At 50.0% G+C, this 22778-nt stretch overlaps 1 protein-coding gene across 2 annotated transcripts; it reads left to right on the top strand.

The window, feature by feature from the left end:
* The first annotated feature begins 1303 nt into the window (after positions 1–1303).
* Positions 1304–21332, top strand: atg16l1 (ATG16 autophagy related 16-like 1). 2 transcript variants are annotated; one of them, XM_079225261.1, is made up of 20 exons: positions 1304–1775; positions 2390–2495; positions 2604–2697; positions 8328–8421; positions 8684–8757; positions 8864–8933; positions 10577–10758; positions 10861–10926; positions 10998–11084; positions 11655–11714; positions 13847–13952; positions 14433–14538; positions 15444–15514; positions 15769–15840; positions 16247–16367; positions 16451–16556; positions 19537–19686; positions 19770–19817; positions 20479–20580; positions 20700–21332. In XM_079225261.1, exons 2-20 carry the CDS (start codon positions 2393–2395, stop codon positions 20791–20793), a joined length of 1806 nt encoding a protein of 601 aa, XP_079081387.1. In that variant the 5' UTR covers positions 1304–1775; positions 2390–2392; the 3' UTR covers positions 20794–21332. The 2 variants fall into 2 exon arrangements, 1 of the variants encoding a protein (XP_079081387.1); XR_013771077.1 differs by lacking the exons at positions 20479–20580; positions 20700–21332 and having other exon boundaries at positions 1304–1773; positions 16451–16536.
* Positions 21333–22778: the final 1446 nt, after the last annotated feature.

Here is a 22778-nt window from a genome sequence, read left to right as displayed (position 1 = left end):
TCATAATTATGACTTTCTATACCATAATTATGACTTTCTATCCCATAATTATGACTTTCTATTTCAAAAATTCAACTCTCTATCCCATAATTATGACTTTCTATTTCATAATTATGACTTTCTATCCCATAATTATGACTTTCTATTTCATAATTATGACTTTCTATCCCATAATTATGACTTTCTATCCCATAATTATGACTTTCTATTTCAAAAATTCAACTCTCTATCCCATAATTATGACTTTCTTATCCCATAATTATGACTTTCTATCCCATAATTATGACTTTCTATTTCAAAAATTCAACTCTCTATCCCATAATTATGACTTTCTATTTCATAATTATGACTTTCTATCCCATAATTATGACTTTCTATCCCATAATTATGACTATCCCATAATTATGACTTTCTATCTTATAATTATGACTTTCTATCCCATAATTATGACTTTCTATCTCATATTCATTACTTTTTTTTTTATCACATAATTGTTTTCTTTTACGACATTAGGCTCGTTCGAGATGATCCAGTTCTGCGCAGAATCGATCGGCGGCGATCGGCGCGCAATGCATGCTGGTTAGATTTGTGTCCGACTTGGTCCCGACTCTGACGTCATGCACACGTGGTCAACGATACTCTCACGAGACCAAGCCGGCTGTCGATTTCAGAGTCAGTCGCCGCAGTTGCTCTCAAACGACTGCTTGGCCCAGTGCATGATGGGAAGCGCCTGGCTCTCGCCACATCAGAGAGCTGATTGGCTCTTAGATCTGACAGCAAACACCACGTGTTGTAGAAAATCCTTATTTTATGTTGGAATACTTAACGCTGGATTGTTGACTATTAGTCTCATGTTTGATCTAAAAACATTTATTGTGTGGTTGTTAATACAAAATCGTATTTATACAACACACATCAAAACTAGTAGTGATGTATTTCACAGGCAGACATCAAAAGACCAAAGGACGCAGCTACACACTCATTTTTACATGAATATATATTTATAAACACATATAATAAATCCAAACGTGATCTGTAAACTACAAGTAGACAAAAGTTCGGAACTAACAGGAAGTACTTTTTTCTGTGACTTCCTGCGTAAACACAGCTGACAACTGTCCGACTTGATTGCAGTTTTTTGTCAGCGCCTCCTGCTGGTCCGCTGCTCTCTCTGGACTGCAGGCGAGGCGCAACTCTAACGAACGAGCCTGATAATGGGCTTCCAAACTTTGTGGTCGCACTCAACACAACGTCATATCTGCACGACCATCCCGGAAGTGTGTGTAGGAGCCAAAATGGCGCCGAGGTGGAGGGAGGCAGCTCAATAAGCTGATGTCGGTTAAGAAAAAGAGAACCCTGAGCACCGTGAGTCTACACCGCTGATGTTACCGGAGAAGAAGAAAGGAGCCACAGTAAACCGTAGAAGAAGAAAGGAGCCACAGTTAGACTGTAGAAGAAGAAATGAGCCACAGTTAGACCGTAGAAGAAGAAAGGAGCCACAGTAAACCGTAGAAGAAGAAAGGAGCCACAGTTAGACTGTAGAAGAAGAAATGAGCCACAGTTAGACCGTAGAAGAAGAAAGGAGCCACAGTTTGACCGTAGAAGAAGAAAGAAGCCACAGTTTGACCGTAGAAGAAGAAAGAAGCCACAGTTTGACCGTAGAAGAAGAACCTAACGCAGTTTAACGGGAGAACAAGAAGAAGAAGAAGAAGAAGAAGAAGAAGAACCCAACGCAGTTAAACCATAGAAGAAGAAGAATAACGCAGTTAAATGGTGTACGCTTTAATGTTCTTTCTTTTTAACCAAGGTCTGCAGCATGTAGCTAACTTAGCATGCTAACATGTCGAGTCACAGGGACCCGTTCTAGGGGATCCCGGACCCACTAGGATCCAGTAGGACCCAGTAAGACCCACCGGGACTCTCTGGACTAGCGGACCCAGCGGTACCGGGTCTCAGACAGACGTGTTGTGGTTTTTTAGAGAGGACCGCGCCTTTTAGCGGGTTAGCTCTCCATGCTAACAGATGCTAGCGCAGCTCAACACGTGACCATGCTAATTGATGACGTAATCTGCGCGTTAATTAAAGTTCTACAGGTGAGTTAACGCTGACGTCACTTATTGTGAATTATGGTGCGCGTGTACACCGGATCACTGCGTGTAAACACGGGGTCCGGAGCAGCTACGTCATCACAGCGCGACTCGTGCTGCCGTCGCTCATACAGAAGATACACTTTACCTTGTTTACACGATGAAGTACTTCAACCAGTACTACTCTATCAACACAGTACAAGTACCACACTATCAAGACCAGGACACCACAGAGTAACTGTGTGTGTGTGTGTGTGTGTGTGTGTGTGTGTGTGTGTGTGTGTGTGTGTGTGCACACGCAGGTCATGGCTGAGAGGTGTGTGTGTTCCTGGAGGAAACACGTCTCAGAGCAGCTGAAGATCAGAGACCGAGTTCAGAGGCAAGCCTTCGAGGAGATCGTCCTCCAGTGTGAGTCTGTCCTGTTCCTCCTGTCTGTCTGTATGTCCCTCCTGTCTGTCTCTCCTCCTGCCTCAGTGTGGACAGACAGGTTCATGACCCGTCTCTCTCTCTGTGTAGATAATCGTCTGTTGGAGAAGTCAGACCTGCAGACGGTTCTGTCAGAACGCTACCAGACGGACAAGTATGAGGTCCAGAGGGGACACGAGGCCGGGTGAGTCCCTCTGAGGCCCCCGGGTGTGTGTGTGGTGTCCCCCGGGTGTGTGTGTGTGTGTGTGTGTGTGGTGTCCCCTGGGTGTGTGTGTGGTGTCCCCCGGGTGTGTGTGTGGTGTCCCCCGGGTGTGTGTGTGTGTGTGTGTGTGTGGTGTCCCCTGGGTGTGTGTGTGGTGTCCCCCGGGTGTGTGTGTGTGTGTGTGGTGTCCCCCGGGTGTGTGTGTGGTGTCCCCCGGGTGTGTGTGTGTGTGTGTGTGTGTGTGTGTGTGTGGTGTCCCCCGGGTGTGTGTGTGTGTGTGTGTGTGTGTGTGTGGTGTCCCCTGGGTGTGTGTGTGGTGTCCCCCGGGTGTGTGTGTGTGTGTGTGGTGTCCCCCGGGTGTGTGTGTGGTGTCCCCCGGGTGTGTGTGTGGTGTCCCCCGGGTGTGTGTGTGTGTGTGTGGTGTCCCCCGGGTGTGTGTGTGGTGTCCCCCGGGTGTGTGTGTGTGTCCCCCCCCCGTGTGTGTGTGTGACGTGTCCCCCCCCCCCGTGTGTGTGTGACGTGTCCCCCCCCCCCGTGTGTGTGTGACGTGTCCCCGTGTGTGTGTGGTGTCCCCCGTGTGTGTGTGACGTGTCCCCCGTGTGTGTGTGACGTGTCCCCCGTGTGTGTGTGACGTGTCCCCCGTGTGTGTGTGACGTGTCCCCCGTGTGTGTGTGTGTGTGTGTGACGTGTCCCCCGTGTGTGTGACGTGTCCCCCGTGTGTGTGTGTGTGACGTGTCCCCCCCCCGTGTGTGTGTGGTGTCCCCGTGTGTGTGTGACGTGTCCCCCGTGTGTGTGTGTGTGACGTGTCCCCCGTGTGTGTGTGTGTGACGTGTCCCCCGTGTGTGTGTGACGTGTCCCCCGTGTGTGTGTGTGTGACGTGTCCCCCGTGTGTGTGTGTGTGACGTGTCCCCCGTGTGTGTGACGTGTCCCCCGTGTGTGTGTGTGTGTGACGTGTCCACCGTGTGTGTGTGACGTGTCCCCCGTGTGTGTGTGACGTGTCCCCCGTGTGTGTGTGACGTGTCCCCCCCCCCGTGTGTGTGTGGTGTCCCCGTGTGTGTGTGACGTGTCCCCCCGTGTGTGTGTGGCGTGTCCCCCGTGTGTGTGTGACGTGTCCCCCGTGTGTGTGTGTGTGACGTGTCCCCCGTGTGTGTGACGTGTCCCCCGTGTGTGTGTGTGTGTGACGTGTCCCCCGTGTGTGTGTGTGTGTGAGACGTGTCCCCCGTGTGTGTGACGTGTCCCCCGTGTGTGTGTGTGTGTGTGTGACGTGTCCCCCGTGTGTGTGACGTGTCCCCTGTGTGTGTGTGTGTGACGTGTCCCCCGTGTGTGTGTGTGTGTGACGTGTCCCCCGTGTGTGTGTGTGTGTGACGTGTCCCCCGTGTGTGTGTGTGTGTGTGACGTGTCCCCCGTGTGTGTGTGTGTGACGTGTCCCCCGTGTGTGTGTGTGTGACGTGTCCCGTGTGTGTGTGTGTGTGACGTGTCCCCCGTGTGTGTGTGTGTGACGTGTCCCGTGTGTGTGTGTGTGTGACGTGTCCCCCGTGTGTGTGTGTGTGACGTGTCCCCCGTGTGTGTGTGTGTGTGTGACGTGTCCCCCGTGTGTGTGTGTGTGACGTGTCCCCCGTGTGTGTGTGTGTGTGTGTGTGTGACGTGTCCCCCGTGTGTGTGTGTGTGTGACGTGTCCCCCGTGTGTGTGACGTGTCCCCCCCCCGTGTGTGTGTGACATGTCCCCCCCCCCCCTGTGTGTGTGACATGTCCCCCCCCCCGTGTGTGTGTGACATGTCCCCCCCCCCCCTGTGTGTGTGACGTGTCCCCCCCCCCGTGTGTGTGTGACATGTCCCCCCCCCCCCTGTGTGTGTGACATGTCCCCCCCCCCGTGTGTGTGTGACATGTCCCCCCCCCCCGTGTGTGTGTGACATGTCCCCCCCCCCCCGTGTGTGTGTGACATGTCCCCCCCCCCCGTGTGTGTGTGACGTGTCCCCCCCCCCCGTGTGTGTGTGACGTGTGTCCCCCCCCGTGTGTGTGACGTGTCCCCCCCCGTGTGTGTGTGATGTGTCCCCCGTGTGTGTGTGTGTGTGTGACGTGTCCCCCGTGTGTGTGTGTGTGTGTGTGTGACGTGTCCTTCCGTGTGTGTGACGTGTCCCCCCCCCCCGTGTGTGTGTGACGTGTCCCCCCCCCCGTGTGTGTGTGACGTGTCCCCCCCCCCCCGTGTGTGTGTGACGTGTCCCCCCCCCCCGTGTGTGTGTGACGTGTCCCCCCGTGTGTGTGTGTGTGACGTGTCCCCCCCCCCCGTGTGTGTGTGTGACGTGTCCCCCCCCCCCGTGTGTGTGTGTGACGTGTCCCCCCCCCCGTGTGTGTGTGTGACGTGTCCCCCGTGTGTGTGTGTGTGTGTGTGTGTGAGACGTGTCCCCCCTGTGTGTGTGTGTGACGTGTCCCCTGTGTGTGTGTGAGAGACGCGCCCCCCCCCGTGTGTGTGGTGTCCCCTGTGTGTGTGTGTGTGTGTGTGTGTGTGTGACGTGTCCCCCTGTGTGTGTGTGTGTGTGTGTGTGACGTGTGCCCTGTGTGTGTGTGTGTGTGACGTGTCCCCTGTGTGTGTGTGTGTGTGTGTGACGTGTCCCCTGTGTGTGTGTGACGTGTGCCCTGTGTGTGTGTGTGTGTGTGTGTGTGTGTGTGTGTGTGTGTGTGTGAGAGAGACGCGCCCCCCCCCCGTGTGTGTGGTGTCCCCTGTGTGTGTGTGTGACGTGTCCCTGTGTGTGTGACGTGTCCCCTGTGTGTGTGTGTGTGACGTGTCCCTGTGTGTGTGTGTGACGTGTCCCCTGTGTGTGTGACGTGTCCCCTGTGTGTGTGTGTGTGTGACGTGTCCCCTGTGTGTGTGACGTGTCCCCTGTGTGTGTGTGTGTGTGTCTGACGTGTCCCCTGTGTGTGTCTGACGTGTCCCCTGTGTGTGTCTGACGTGTCCCCCGTGTGTGTGTGACGTGTCCCCCCCCCCCCGTGTGTGTGTGTGGTGTCCCCGTGTGTGTGTGACGTGTCCCCCCGTGTGTGTGTGGCGTGTCCCCCGTGTGTGTGTGACGTGTCCCCCGTGTGTGTGTGTGTGACGTGTCCCCCGTGTGTGTGACGTGTCCCCCGTGTGTGTGTGTGTGTGAGACGTGTCCCCCGTGTGTGTGTGTGTGTGAGACGTGTCCCCCGTGTGTGTGACGTGTCCCCCGTGTGTGTGTGTGTGTGTGTGTGACGTGTCCCCCGTGTGTGTGACGTGTCCCCTGTGTGTGTGTGTGTGACGTGTCCCCCGTGTGTGTGTGTGTGTGTGACGTGTCCCCCGTGTGTGTGTGTGTGTGTGACGTGTCCCCCGTGTGTGTGTGTGTGTGTGACGTGTCCCCCGTGTGTGTGTGTGTGACGTGTCCCCCGTGTGTGTGTGTGTGACGTGTCCCGTGTGTGTGTGTGTGTGACGTGTCCCCCGTGTGTGTGTGTGTGACGTGTCCCGTGTGTGTGTGTGTGTGACGTGTCCCCCGTGTGTGTGTGTGTGACGTGTCCCCCGTGTGTGTGTGTGTGTGTGACGTGTCCCCCGTGTGTGTGTGTGTGACGTGTCCCCCGTGTGTGTGTGTGTGTGTGTGTGTGACGTGTCCCCCGTGTGTGTGTGTGTGTGACGTGTCCCCCGTGTGTGTGACGTGTCCCCCCCCCGTGTGTGTGTGACATGTCCCCCCCCCCCCTGTGTGTGTGACATGTCCCCCCCCCGTGTGTGTGTGACATGTCCCCCCCCCCCCTGTGTGTGTGACGTGTCCCCCCCCCGTGTGTGTGTGACATGTCCCCCCCCCCCTGTGTGTGTGACATGTCCCCCCCCCGTGTGTGTGTGACATGTCCCCCCCCCCCGTGTGTGTGTGACATGTCCCCCCCCCCGTGTGTGTGTGACATGTCCCCCCCCCCGTGTGTGTGTGACATGTCCCCCCCCCCCTGTGTGTGTGACGTGTCCCCCCCCCCGTGTGTGTGTGACGTGTGTCCCCCCCCGTGTGTGTGACGTGTCCCCCGTGTGTGTGTGTGTGTGTGACGTGTCCCCCGTGTGTGTGTGTGTGTGTGTGACGTGTCCTTCCGTGTGTGTGACGTGTCCCCCCCCCGTGTGTGTGTGACGTGTCCCCCCCCCCCGTGTGTGTGTGACGTGTCCCCCCCCCCCCGTGTGTGTGTGACGTGTCCCCCCCCCCGTGTGTGTGTGACGTGTCCCCCCGTGTGTGTGTGTGTGACGTGTCCCCCCCCCCGTGTGTGTGTGTGACGTGTCCCCCCCCCCGTGTGTGTGTGTGACGTGTCCCCCCCCCCGTGTGTGTGTGTGACGTGTCCCCCGTGTGTGTGTGTGTGTGTGTGTGTGAGACGTGTCCCCCCTGTGTGTGTGTGTGACGTGTCCCCTGTGTGTGTGTGAGAGACGCGCCCCCCCCGTGTGTGTGGTGTCCCCTGTGTGTGTGTGTGTGTGTGTGTGTGTGTGACGTGTCCCCCTGTGTGTGTGTGTGTGTGTGTGTGACGTGTCCCCTGTGTGTGTGTGTGTGTGTGACGTGTCCCCTGTGTGTGTGTGTGTGTGTGTGTGTGACGTGTCCCCTGTGTGTGTGTGACGTGTGCCCTGTGTGTGTGTGTGTGTGTGTGTGTGTGTGTGTGTGTGTGTGAGAGAGACGCGCCCCCCCCCCCTGTGTGTGGTGTCCCCTGTGTGTGTGTGTGACGTGTTCCTGTGTGTGTGACGTGTCCCCTGTGTGTGTGTGTGTGACGTGTCCCTGTGTGTGTGTGTGACGTGTCCCCTGTGTGTGTGACGTGTCCCCTGTGTGTGTGTGTGTGTGACGTGTCCCCTGTGTGTGTGACGTGTCCCCTGTGTGTGTGTGTGTGTGTCTGACGTGTCCCCTGTGTGTGTCTGACGTGTCCCCTGTGTGTGTCTGACGTGTCCCCTGTGTGTGACGTGTCCCCTGTGTGTGTGTGACCTGTCCCCTGTGTGTGTGTGACGTGTCCCCTGTGTGTGTGTGTGACGTGTGCCCTGTGTGTGTGTGTGTGACGTGTCCCCTGTGTGTGTGTGACGTGTCCCCTGTGTGTGTGTGTGTGTGTGTGTGTGTGTGTGTGTGTGTGTGACGTGTCCCCTGTGTGTGTGTGACGTGTCCCCTGTGTGTGTGTGACGTGTCCCCTGTGTGTGACGTGTGCCCTGTGTGTGTGTGTGTGACGTGTCCCCTGTGTGTGACGTGTCCCCTGTGTGTGACGTGTGCCCTGTGTGTGTGTGTGTGACGTGTCCCCTGTGTGTGTGTGTGACGTGTCCCCTGTGTGTGTGTGTGACGTGTCCCCTGTGTGTGTGTGTGACGTGTCCCCTGTGTGTGTGTGTGACGTGTCCCCTGTGTGTGACGTGTGCCCTGTGTGTGTGTGTGTGACGTGTCCCCTGTGTGTGTGTGTGACGTGTCCCCTGTGTGTGTGTGTGACGTGTCCCCTGTGTGTGTGTGTGACGTGTCCCCTGTGTGTGTGTGTGACGTGTCCCCTGTGTGTGACGTGTGCCCTGTGTGTGTGTGTGTGTGTGACGTGTCCCCTGTGTGTGTGTGTGACGTGTCCCCTGTGTGTGTGTGTGACGTGTCCCCTGTGTGTGTGTGTGACGTGTGCCCTGTGTCCCCCAGGTCGGGGACAGACGGTGGCCTGCAGCAGGAGATGTCTCAGATGAGAATCAAACACCAGGAGGAGCTGACGGAGCTGCACAAGAAACGAGGAGAGGTGGGTCATCTCACACAGGAAGTGATGTCACCAGCCTCTCACACAGGAAGTGATGTCACCAGCCTCTCACACAGGAAGTGATGTCACCAGCCTCTCACACAGGAGGTGATGTCACCAGCCTCTCACACAGGAAGTGATGTCACCAGCCTCTCACACAGGAAGTGATGTCACCAGCCTCTCACACAGGAAGTGATGTCACCAGCATTTATCCAATCAAGATGGTCGATCCTCCTTCATCTCCTGACTCTGTGTTTGTCCTCAGCTCGCTCAGAACGTCATCGACCTGAACGCCCAGATCCACCAGAAGGACAAAGAGATCCAGAGCAACGAGGCCAGGTGAGGACACACATACACACCTACACTTACACTTACACTACACACCTACACACACACACAAACACACACACACCCCTACACTACACACACGTGTCCCTGTGTCCAGGATGGTGGAGTACCAGCAGCAAATCGGCGGCCTGGAGGGAGACGGTCGGGAGCTGAGGAGCTTCCTGCAGGTACACACACACACACACACACACACACACACACACACACACACACACACACACACACACTGAGGAGCTTCCTGCAGGTACACACACACACACACACTGAGGAGCTTCCTGCAGGTACACACACACTGAGGAGCTTCCTGCAGGTACACACACACACTGAGGAGCTTCCTGCAGGTACACACACACACACACACACTGAGGAGCTTCCTGCAGGTACACACACACACACACACACTGAGGAGCTTCCTGCAGGTACACACACACACACTGAGGAGCTTCCTGCAGGTACACACACACACACTGAGGAGCTTCCTGCAGGTACACACACACACACACACACTGAGGAGCTTCCTGCAGGTACACACACACACACACACACACACACACACACACACACACACACACACTGAGGAGCTTCCTGCAGGTACACACACACACACACTGAGGAGCTTCCTGCAGGTACACACACACTGAGGAGCTTCCTGCAGGTACACACACACACACACACACACTGAGGAGCTTCCTGCAGGTACACACACACACACACACACACTGAGGAGCTTCCTGCAGGTACACACACACACACACACACACACTGAGGAGCTTCCTGCAGGTACACACACACACACACACTGAGGAGCTTCCTGCAGGTACACACACACACACACACACTGAGGAGCTTCCTGCAGGTACACACACACACACACACACTGAGGAGCTTCCTGCAGGTACACACACACACACACACACTGAGGAGCTTCCTGCAGGTACACACACACACACTGAGGAGCTTCCTGCAGGTACACACTCACACTAAGGAGCTTCCTGCAGGTACACACTCACACACACACTGAGGAGCTTCCTGCAGGTACACACACACACTAAGGAGCTTCCTGCAGGTACACACACACACTAAGGAGCTTCCTGCAGGTACACACTCACACTGAGGAGCTTCCTGCAGGTACACACTCACACACACACTGAGGAGCTTCCTGCAGGTACACACTCACACACACACTGAGGAGCTTCCTGCAGGTACACACACACTAAGGAGCTTCCTGCAGGTACACACACACTGAGCAGCTTCCTACAGGTACACACTCACACACACACTGAGGAGCTTCCTGCAGGTACACACTCACACACACACTGAAGAGCTTCCTGCAGGTACACACTCACACACACACTGAAGAGCTTCCTGCAGGTACACACACACAGCAGACTTTGGTGTTCAGACTTCAGAGACGTGATGAAGGTCAGTGATGAGCAGTAAAAGGTCTGATTACCCACAATCCTCTCCTGCTGCCCTCCGGCTCCCAGCAGCCCCTGGTCTGTGCTTCCATCATGCTCTAGTGCTGCAGTGCTGGTCTCAGGAGCTGCTGACAGACAAACAGGATGTGACATCACAGTGTGAGTCTGTACAGAGACCCTACAAGCTCAGTGTGATTACTAACATCCAACAGAACCAATCAGCATGGAGCGTGAGGCTGCGGGGGAGGCGGGGCCTGATCTCAAGTTTTCAAGCTGAGACCTTTTTGATTTCTCTCTAAACGTCTGTGATTGGTTCCTGTGAAAGTGAAGAAAGAAACACTGACCTGTTTCCACATGAAACCGTCACTGACATGGCGTCCTGTGGCCTGCAGGACCTGGAGCGGGCCAACCAGACCCTGAAGGACGAGTATGACGCCCTGCAGATCACCTTCTCCGCTCTGGAGGAGAAGCTGAGGAAGACCACCGAGGACAACCAGGAGCTAGTGTCCCGCTGGATGGCCGAGAAAGCTCAGGAGGCCAACAAGCTGAACGCCGAGAACGAGAAGGACAGCAGGTGAGCTGGTTGATCCTCCTCATGTCTACTGGTTGATCCTCCTCATGTCTACTGGTTGATCCTCCTCATGTCTACTGGTTGATCCTCTGCTTGGTGTTTCAGGCGCAGACAGGCCAAACTGCAAAAGGAACTCGCCGACGCAGCCAAAGAGCCGCTGCCCATCGAGCCGTCAGTACTCTTTCATCTGCTTTACAGAAATAACGCTGCGTTGTGTCCCAACTGACTCTGTTGGTCCTCAGGGACGACGACATTGAGGTTCTGGCAGAGGACGGGGGTAAGGGGGGTGGAGAGACCTCCCCGAAGACGGCGCTCAGCAGAACCCCCAGGTGAGACCAGTATGAACTGATGGGCTGGACTGGGAGACCCTCAAACTGTGAAACGTCCCTGCATCCTCTGGTGCAGCAGCAGGTGTTGGGTTCAGGCCCCAAAGCCGTGAGGAAGATGTATAACCTCTAGTCATCTGTAGTCTTTATATAACCTCTAGTCAGCTGTAGTCTTTATATACCCTGTACAACAGACATTGGAAGACGTGGTGTTGGTCAAACCCAAAGAGACGTTAGAGGACGTGGTGTTGGTCAAACCCAAAGAGACGATAGAGGACGTGGTGTTGGTCAAACCCAAAGAGACGTTAGAGGACGTGGTGTTGGTCAAACCCAAAGAGACGTTAGAGGACGTGGTGTTGGTCAAACCCAAAGAGACGTTAGAGGACGTGGTGTTGGTCAAACCCAAAGAGACGTTAGAGGACGTGGTGTTGGTCAAACCCAAAGAGACGTTAGAGGACGTGGTGTTGGTCAAACCCAAAGAGACGATAGAGGACGTGGTGTTGGTCAAACCCAAAGAGACGATAGAGGACGTGGTGTTGACTCTTTCTCATCTTAGTTTCATTGTTTCTGCAGTAAGAACATCTCTCAGCCTCCTCCTGGTGGTCTGCTGGACTCCATCTCCACCATATTTGGGTATGTTGCTGTTAGATCTTGGGTTCCGGTCTCTGCAGGTCTCTGGGTGTGGACTGTCTGTTGTGATTGACCACCTGTCTGTCTACCTGTCTGTCTGTCTGTCTCCAGTGTGTCTGAGTGTGTCCAGCCTGGACTCGTCCTCCCACTCTCCAGGTGAAGGACTGGGTGTGTTCACCTGTTCCCACTGTCAGCTCTTTGATTGACAGCTGGCTTTTAAAATAAAATACTCTATTTAGTCGTACATATTATTCTTTTCCTCAATGGCAGCATCTGCCTTAGCCTGGTTTGTTTTGATCGTTTATCAATCAATAACAACATCGTACCCAATAAGCTCATATCACCGGTTTCAGAGGAAGCGTGCTTGTGATTGGCTGTTGGTCGTTGGGCTGTCAGTGGGAACACAGTGTGGTGACGTGATTATGCAATAATCTCAATACTAAATCAATCATCAGTCATAGACTGTTGATCCTCACCATCCGTCTTCATTTATCAGACCAGCAGCAGATCTGTTTGTTAAATAAATAGATCTACAGCTGCTTGTTTCTTTGATTGTTTAAAGTTCCTCTAATTCACACTCAACCTTCAGTCTGGATGATGATGATGCACAGCATTCAGCTCCAATCACATGTCTCTCTGGTGGATAGAGCCAGTTCCCCATCTCACATTACTGTGATTGATTGATTGAATCAATCACATTACTGTGATTGATTGAATCAATCACATTACTGTGATTGATTGAATCAATCAAAGGTTTCCTCACTGGTTCTGTCCTCTGAGACTAAACGACCCTCAGGATCTGACTGAGCAGACCAGCTTGACTAAATCTGGTCCTAACTCCTAAGTGGGGTTTTGTTAAGACCCGTCTTTAGAGTGGACTGAACGTCTATAGCTCAACCAAAAACGGACTGTTTTGCTCATCAATCCACAAAGAATTATGAATCACTTAAAACTCCACTTACAGCCCCAGGTGTCCATACCTGCCTGGTACCTGGTGTCGCCATCCTTAACACCTCCTGGGATCGGAGCCAACGGCCCTTGTGAAGAAGGTGGTTGGACTGGGTTTGGTAGGACTGGGGTCGCTTAGACTGGGGTTGGTAGGGTTGGAACAGTACTTGTACAGTGTTTTTCTCGTCTTCCGACCTCTCGACGTACTTTCACGCTTCTTGTCATTATTCATCCATTCACACACTGATGGGAGGTGCTAAGGTTCCACCTGCCCTTCAGGACTAGCTAACATTCACACACCGTAGAACAGCTACGGGAGCAATTTAGGATTAAGTGTCTTGCCCAAGGACCAATCGACATGGGATTTCGGGGATCGAACCACCGATCCTCTGATTTAAAGGATGACCCTGCTCACCACTGAGCCACAGTCGCCCCAAGTTGAACTGGGGCTGGTAGAACTTGGGTTGGCAGAGCTAGGGTTGGTGGGAGTAAGGCTGGGTTTGGGCTAGTGTTGAGTTTTGGCTGGGGCTGGTAGGACTGGGTCTTGGGCGGGTTGGTAGGGATGAGTAGGACTGGGTCTTGGGCGGGTTGGTAGGGATGAGTAGGACTGGGTCTTGGGCGGGTTGGTAGGGATGAGTAGGACTGGGTCTTGGGCGGGTTGGTAGGGATGAGTAGGACTGGGTCTTGGGCGGGTTGGTAGGGATGAGTAGGACTGGATCTTGGGCGGGTTGGTAGGGATGAGTAGGACTGGGTCTTGGGCGGGTTGGTAGGGATGAGTAGGACTGGATCTTGGGCGGGTTGGTAGGGATGAGTAGGACTGGGTCTTGGGCGGGTTGGTAGGGATGAGTAGGACTGGATCTTGGGCGGGTTGGTAGGGATGAGTAGGACTGGATCTTGGGCGGGTTGGTAGGGATGAGTAGGACTGGGTCTTGGGCGGGTTGGTAGGGATGAGTAGGACTGGATCTTGGGCGGGTTGGTAGGGATGAGTAGGACTGGATCTTGGGCTGGTTGGTAGGATTGGGACTGGTAGGATTTGGATCTTGGGCTGGTTGGTTGGACTGGGACTGGTAGTACTAGGACCTGGGGTTGGTTGGACTAGGACCGGGACTGGGGTTGGTTGGTGGGACTGGTGGTACTGGGGTTGTCATCCTAATAGACTGGTTTGTGACTGTGCTCCTCTTCCTCAGCAAGCGTCGACCTGCCAACTCTTTCAGCTCTTCACCTGAAAACACCGAAGCCCCTTCTGGAGTGTGTGCAGAGGTTCGAGTCCCTTCAACAGCGCTGCACGTGTTTGTAAGTAACCAGTGGAGCCACACACAATGTTGGACTGGGAGACTAGTTTAAAATGCTGGAAATACCATTTGCCATCAGATAAATTAAATCCTCATTGGTCAGTGATGAGCAGTAAAAGGTCTGATTACCCACAATCCTCTCCTGCTGCCCTCCGGCTCCCAGCAGCCCCTGGTCTGTACTCCCATCATGCTCTAGTGCTGCAGTGCTGGTCTCAGGAGCTGCTGACAGACAAACAGGATGTGACATCAGTGTGAGTCTGTACAGAGACCCTACAGACTCAGTGTAATGACTGACATCCAACAGAACCAATCAGCATGGAGTGTGAGGCTGCGGGGGAGGCGGGGCCTGATCTCAAGTTTTCAAGCTGAGACCAAAACAAAAAGAGAAACGGATGTTTTTACTGCTTTATTATATTATGATCTATGGCTCACTGTGTGTGTGTGTGTGTGTGTGTGTGTGTGTGTGTGTGTGTGTGTTCAGGAAGCACACGACGGCGAGGTGAACGCAGTGAGGTTCAGCCCTGGATCTCGTCTCCTAGCAACAGGAGGGATGGACCGCAGGGTGAAGCTGTGGGAAGTCGTCGCAGGTTCAGTTTCAATTCAGTTTATTTTGTATAGCCCAACATCACAAATACAAGTTTGCCTCGGAGGGCTTTACAATCTGTACACATGACATCCCTTTGAGATGTTCCGTAGGTGAAAAAAGGCGGTCCTTGAGATCTGTTTCACGTGGGAGCCAAAGGACAGGTCCTGGTCAAAAATAATTCCGAGCTTCCTTACGGTGGTGGTAGATGCCATCCAGAGAAACCATATCATCAGATACTTGATTTCTGAGGTGTTCTGGGCCGAGTAAAATAACTTCAGTCTTGTCCGAGTTCAGCAGCAGGAAGTTGCAGGTCATCCAGGTTTTTATGTCTTTAAGACACGCTTGAAGTTTGCCGACCTGGTGGGTTTCATCTGGCTTGATCCACAGATATAGTTGAGTATCATCGGCATAACAGTGAAAGTTTATGCCGTGTTTTCTGATAATATTGCCTAAAGGAAGCATATATAAGGTGAATAAAATTGGTCCAAGCACAGAACCCTGTGGAACTCCATGATGAACGGCAGTGGTAACCGAGGCCTCATCGTTTACAAATACAAACTGAGATCGATCTGATGAATACGACTTAAACCAGCTTAGTGCTGTACCTTTAATACCAATCGACTGGTCTAGTCTCTGTAATAAGATGTCATGGTCAATGGTGTCAAATGCTGCACTAAGGTCTAACAAGACCAGTACAGGTGAGTCCTTCAGCCGGTCTGCAGGTTTCAGGGACACCTGGTTCCCTCTGGTAGATGTGTGTTCTACTGAATCTGATTCAGGAAACTACCAGTGAGGTGAACTCTGAATCATCATCACTCTTTGTTAATGTCTTTGTTTCTGATCTCAGGATGAAGTTAACCTGCTTTAATCTTGACTTTAATCCTGACTTTATCTCCCTGGGTTCAGGTCGCTGTGAGCCTAAAGGCGCTCTGACCGGCAGCAACGCTGGAATCACCAGCATCGAGTTCGACAGCGCTGTGAGTGTTTAATAGTTTAAATCAGTGATTCTCAACTTTGCCTTTTTTTCATCCTGTGGTTTTAGATGTTAGAGGACGTGGTGTTGGTCAAACAGGATGTCGGTAGTCTCAGTAGATAACTGTGTTACAGGATGTCAGTAGTCTCAGTGAGAGCAACAGCTGGTGTTCATTGTAACGCCGTCACTTGTGTAGTGGGCTCCTACCTGCTGGCTGTTATCTATATTATTATAATAATAATAATAATATCTCCTCAGGGCTCCTACCTGCTGGCCGCCTCCAACGACTTCGCCAGCCGGATCTGGACCGTAGACGACTACAGACTGAGAGTGAGTCTTGAACCTTTCTGCTGTAACATGGACACGTATAACGCGTCCAGTCTTCTGGTCGATGATGTCATCTTGTAAAAGGTCTGAATCTCAGATCCCTCCTCGTCGGCCATTCTGGCTCCCAGCAGCCCCTGGTATGTTCTCCCATCATGCTCTAGTGCTGCAGTGGTGGTCCCAGGAGTTGCTGACAGACAAACAGGATGTGACATCACAGTGTGAGTCTGTACAGAGACCCTACAGGCTCAGTGTGATGACTGACATCCAACAGAACCAATCGGCATGGAGTGTGAGGCTGAGGGGGCGGGGCCTGAGTGCTGATCTCACTCTTCTACTGAGACCATAAGAGTGAGACAGTTTCATTTTACATGATGAGCTGCTGGAGACTGACTGTGTGTGTGACCTCTAGCACACCTTGACGGGTCACAGTGGGAAGGTGCTGGCCGCTCGCTTCCTATTGGACAACGCTCGAATCGTCTCCGGGAGCTACGACCGAACGCTCAAGCTGTGGGACCTCCGCAGCAAAGTCTGTACGTGATTCATCGTCTTGTTACGAGTCAGTCTGTTTAGTCTGACTCGTAACAAGACTATGAATGCCGCCTCACCTGTGCAGGTATGAAGACTGTGTTCGCTGGTTCCAGCTGCAACGACATTGTGTGCACGGAGCAGTGCGTCATGAGCGGACACTTCGACAAGAAGGTCAGATTCTGGGACATCAGGTCAGTTTGTATTTCTATTAATAACATGTCAAACACTAATAATCAGTAGGGCTAAATGTATGCATCATAGTATCGCAATATTGTATCAATACAAGGAAGCCAAGTATCGATCTTTCATTATATCAATTATAAACTTTTTGGTCCTTGGATAATAAAATCAATAGTTTTTTCAGTCCACTAGACGGTGCTGTGTTTTGTGGTGAGGTCAGCAGAGGTCAGCGTGATGGTAGGCAGTGGGTCAAAACAAACATGGAGACATCGGAGAAAGACATTAGAAATGCGCTGTCCGCGTGTAAATCAAACGTCTGGACTTCCTGTCACTCGTAGCGCCGCTGCAGTCTCCTGGAAGCGGCCGGTGTTACGGATTAACAGGCGGCCCTGTTAAATGGTGACTTTCAGCCGACATTCCGACGCAGTTCCTGGAGAAGTCGGTGAAATCCGAGCTGTGTGCGCCTACGGATAATATTATATAGGATGCAGCTACACACACATTTCTATAAATATGTATTTACAAACTCATATGAATAAATCAGAACGTGACTTAAGTATCGTGATATTATCGTATCGTGACTTAAGTATCGTGATATTATCGTATCGTGACTTAAGTATTGTGATATTATCGTATCATGACTTGAGTATCGTGATAATATCCTATCGTGACTTAAGTATGCTGATATTATCGTATCGTGACTTAAGTATGGTGATATTATCGTATCGTGACTTAAGTATGGTGATATTATCGTATCGTGACTTAAGTATCGTGATAATATCGTTTTGTGATAATATCGTATCGTGATATTATCGTATTGTGATATTATCGTATCGTGACTTCAGTATTGTGATATTATCGTATCGTGACTTAAGTATCGTGATATTATCGTATTGTGATAATATCATATCGTGACTTAAGTATCGTGATAATATCGTATCGTGATAATATCGTATCGTGACTTAAGTATCTAGTTTATATCGTATCGTGACTTAAGTATTGTGATATTATCGTATCGTGATAATATCGTATTGTGACTTAAGTATTGTGATAATATCGTATTGTGATAATATCGTATCGTGATATTATCGTATCGTGATTTAAGTATTGTGATAATATCGTATCGTGATATTATCGTATCGTGACTTAAGTATCATGATGATATCGTATCGTGATAATATCGTATTGTGACTTAAGTATCTAGTTAATATCGTATCGTGACTTAAGTATTGTGATATTATCGTATCGTGACTTAAGTATTGTGATATTATCGTATCGTGACTTAAGTATTGTGATAATATCGTATCGTGACTTAAGTATTGTGATAATATCGTATCGTGATATTATCGTATCGTGACTTAAGTATCATGATGATATCGTATCGTGATAATATCGTATTGTGACTTAAGTATCTAGTTAATATCGTATCGTGACTTAAGTATTGTGATATTATCGTATTGTGACTTAAGTATTGTGATAATATCGTATCGTGACTTAAGTATTGTGATAATATCGTATCGTGATAATATCGTATCGTGATAATATCGTATTGTGACTTAAGTATTGTGATAATATCGTATCGTGACTTAAGTATTGTGATAATATTGTATCGTGATAATATCGTATCGTGATATCGTATTGTGACTTAAGTATTGTGATAATATCGTATCGTGACTTAAGTATTGTGATAATATCGTATCGTGATAATATAGTATCGTGATAATATCGTATCGTGACTTAAGTATTGTGATATAATCGTATCGTGACTTAAGTATCGTGCTAATATCGTTCTTTGATATTATCATATTGTGACTTAAGTATTGTGATATTATCGTATCGTGACTTAAGCATGGTGATATTATCGTATCGTAACTTAAGTATGGTGATATTATCGTATCGTGACTTAAGCATGGTGATATTATCGTATCGTAACTTAAGTATGGTGATATTATCGTATCGTGACTTAAGCATGGTGATATTATCGTATCGTAACTTAAGCATGGTGATATTATCGTATCGTAACTTAAGTATTGTGATATTATCGTATCGTGACTTAAGCATGGTGATATTATCGTATCGTAACTTAAGTATGGTGATATTATCGTATCGTAACTTAAGTATGGTGATATTATCGTATCGTGACTTAAGCATGGTGATATTATCGTATCGTGACTTAAGTATCGTGATAATATCGTATTGTGACTTAAGTATCGTGATAATATCGTATCGTGACTTAAGTATCGTGATATTATCGTATCGTGACTTAAGTATCGTGATATTATCGTATCGTGACTTAAGTATCGTGATATTATCGTATCGTGACTTAAGTATTGTGATATTATCGTGATAATATCGTATCGTGACTTAAGTATTGTGATATTATCGTGATAATATCGTATCGTGACTTAAGTATTGTGATATTATCGTGATAATATCGTATCGTGACTTAAGTATTGTGATAGTATCGTGACTTAAGTATTGTATCGTGACTTAAGTATGGTGATATTATCGTATCGTGACTTAAGTATGGTGATATTATCGTGACTTAAGTATGGTGATATTATCGTGACTTAAGTATGGTGATATTATCGTGACTTAAGTATGGTGATATTATCGTGACTTAAGTATGGTGATATTATCGTGACTTAAGTATGGTGATATTATCGTGACTTAAGTATGGTGATATTATCATGACGTAAGTATGGTGATATTATCATGACGTAAGTATGGTGATATTATCATGACGTAAGTATGGTGATATTATCATGACGTAAGTATGGTGATATTATCGTGACTTAAGTATCGCGATATTATCGTATCGTGACTTAAGTATCGTGATATTATCGTATCGTGGGACCTCTGGTGATTCCCACCCCTAATAATCAGTAATGACACCGGAGTTATTATAATGAATAACTCATCAGTTATAACAGCAGTATCATTTTTAATAATGTGGTATTGTGTGACGTCGTTTGATGTGTTTTGCATCAGAGCGGAGAGTATAGTCCAGGAGCTGGAGCTGCTGGGCAGAGTGACCTCTCTGGACCTGAACCATGACCGCACCGAGCTGCTCACCTGCTCCAGAGACGACCTGGTGAAGATCATCGACCTGCGCACCAACACTGTGAAGCAGACGCTCAGGTGAGTTCAGCCCAGAGGGGCGGAGGGGGGCATGTTCTGATCCAGGTCCTGATCCAGGTTCTGATCTTGTGTTGTTTGTTTAGTGCTCAGGGTTTCAAGTGTGGAGCCGATTGGACCAGAGTCACCTTCAGGTGAGTTCATTTTCCTGAAATGAAACTTGTGGTGTTTGTTTCACATTATGCTAGCTCCATCATGGTAGCTCCTCCAATCATGCTAGCTCCTCTCGTCATGCTAGCTCCATCATGCTAGCTCTTTCATGGTAGCTCCTCTCGTCATGCTAGCTCCATCATGGTAGCTCCTCTCGTCATGCTAGCTCCATCATGGTAGCTTCTCTCGTCTTGCTAGCTTCATCATGGTAGCTCCGTCATGGTAGCTCCTCTCGTCATGGTAGCTCCGTCATGGTAGCTCCGTCATGATAGCTCCTCCAATCATGCTAGCTCCTCTCGTCATGCTAGCTCCGTCATGATAGCTCCTCTCGTCATGCTAGCTCCGTCATGCTAGTTCCGTCATGGTAGCGCCTCTCATCATGCTAGCTCCATCATGGTAGCTCCTCTCGTCATGCTAGCTCCATCATGGTAGCTCCTCTCGTCATGCTAGCTCCATCATGGTAGCTCCGTCATGGTAGCTCCTCCCATCTGTGTAGCTTCTCCCATCAGAGTGTGAATGATGACTCGTAGTGTTCAAGAGCTTTAAGCAGTCGGACTAGAAGACTAGAAAAGAGATATGATACAGATTTTAGAAGAAGAGTTGTTGACCTGTCAATGAGCGACCATGTTTTTTGTGTTTGTTCAGTCCTGACGGCAGCTACGTGGCCGGAGGATCAGCAGATGGAGCTCTGTACATCTGGAACGTCCTGACGGGCAAAGTGGAGCGAACTCTGGACCGAAACCACAAGTGAGAACCAGACTGACCCTAGAATAGACGTGACAAACAGTTGACATGATAACATACAGTAACAGTAGTAATTGATGTTTGTAGGTTAGGTTTGATGTTGTTTTGCTTGTTGTCTGCAGCTCTGCCATCAACTCGGTGTCCTGGTCGCCTTCAGGAGCGTTTGTCGCCAGTGTGGAGAAAGGCAGCAAGGCCATCCTGTGGTCCGACATGTGATCGGTTGGAGGAGGAGGAGCCTGAGGAGGAGCCTGAAGAGGAGGAGGAGCCTGAAGAGGACGTTGAACAATGGAGCTCCTTGTGGATGAACTTGGACTGAATCCGACGGAGTGGACATGTTGCTCTGTCTTCATGTTGCTACATGTTGCTCTGTCTTCATGTTGCTACATGTTGCTCTGTCTTCATGTTGCTACATGTTGCTCTGTCTTCATGTTGCTGGACATGTTGCTCTGTCTTCATGTTGCTGGACATGTTGCTCTGTCTTCATGTTGCTGGACATGTTCAATATAAATACTGCTTGTATCTGATGTTTACGTTTTATCTTCTGGACGCTTTGAGAAGCTTTTAATGTTTCAGAAACTTGTGATTTATTTCAAACTCTGTGTGTGCGTGTGTGTGCGCACGCAAGAATAAAATCAGAATAATCAGTAATATTTATCTCAACTATTTTGTGGAAACTGAAGAAAATTAATGTAATTTGGCTTTATTATTTTTATACGTGGGAAATCAAAGGGATGGTGTGTGTGTGTGTGTGTGTGTGTGTGTGTGTGTGTGTGTGTGTGCACGCACTGCTGAAGCTAGCAGACATACACTGAGTCTGACTGACAGAAACTTATCGGCTCAGCAGACTAACGCTGCTAATCATGTGATGGAACAATCGTCATGTCAGAATCACAACAGTAATTATGAGTTATTAATCATTATGTAAAGACTTATTGATACTGTAGTATGTAGTTAATCCACATCTATATTCTGTAAATCTATATAATTTAAAACTACATACGGTATATCGATAAATGTCTCTGTTGCTGTTTCTATTCTCGACTCAAAGGTCCGTTGGTTTAGATGTTAACGTATATAAATTGGATTACTGGTCAGATCTGGTCTTTCCCATTTTGAACAGTTTATTTATTTACACGTATCCTTGGAGGCCAGTAGACTGCAATACCAATAAAGTGAACTCGAACGAGAAGCTTCTACTGGATCGGAGAGATGCTGTGGTTTATAACACCAGTTCACACATTGTTTTAGTTCTCCATGTGCCGTAGTACCATAGACAGTATGGTTGCTACGGGTACGTTGGGTTAGACGTTAGCAGACGTACGGGTACGTTGGGTTAGACGTTAGCAGACGTACTGGTACGTTGGGTTAGACGTTAGCAGACGTACGGGTACGTTGGGTTAGACGTTAGCAGACGTACGGGTACGTTGGGTTAGACGTTAGCAGACGTACGGGTACGTTGGGTTAGACGTTAGCAGACGTACGGGTACGTTGGGTTAGACGTTAGCAGACGTACGGGTACGTTGGGTTAGACGTTAGCAGACGTACGGGTACGTTGGGTTAGACGTTAGCAGACGTACGGGTATGTTGGGTTAGACGTTAGCAGACGTACGGGTACGTTGGGTTAGACGTTAGCAGACGTACTGGTTCGTTGGGTTAGACGTTAGCAGACGTACGGGTACGTTGGTTAGACGTTAGCAGACGTACGGGTACGTTGGGTTAGACGTTAGCAGACGTACTGGTTCGTTGGGTTAGACGTTAGCAGACGTACGGGTACGTTGGGTTAGACGTTAGCAGACGTACGGGTACGTTGGGTTAGACGTTAGCAGACGTACGGGTACGTTGGGTTAGACGTTAGCAGACGTACGGGTACGTTGGGTTAGACGTTAGCAGATGTACGGGTACGTTGGTTAGACGTTAGCAGACGTACGGGTACGTTGGGTTAGACGTTAGCAGACGTACGGGTACGTTGGGTTAGACGTTAGCAGACGTACTGGTTCGTTGGGTTAGACGTTAGCAGACGTACGGGTACGTTGGGTTAGACGTTAGCAGACGTACGGGTACGTTGGGTTAGACGTTAGCAGACGTACTGGTTCGTTGGGTTAGACGTTAGCAGATGTACGGGTACGTTGGTTAGACGTTAGCAGACGTACGGGTACGTTGGGTTAGACGTTAGCAGACGTACGGGTACGTTGGGTTAGACG

This window comes from Taurulus bubalis (assembly GCF_910589615.1).
Source record: "Taurulus bubalis genome assembly, chromosome: 10".
NCBI classification, from domain to species: Eukaryota; Metazoa; Chordata; class Actinopteri; order Perciformes; family Cottidae; genus Taurulus; species Taurulus bubalis.
This window is presented reverse-complemented; position numbering and strand designations above follow the sequence as displayed.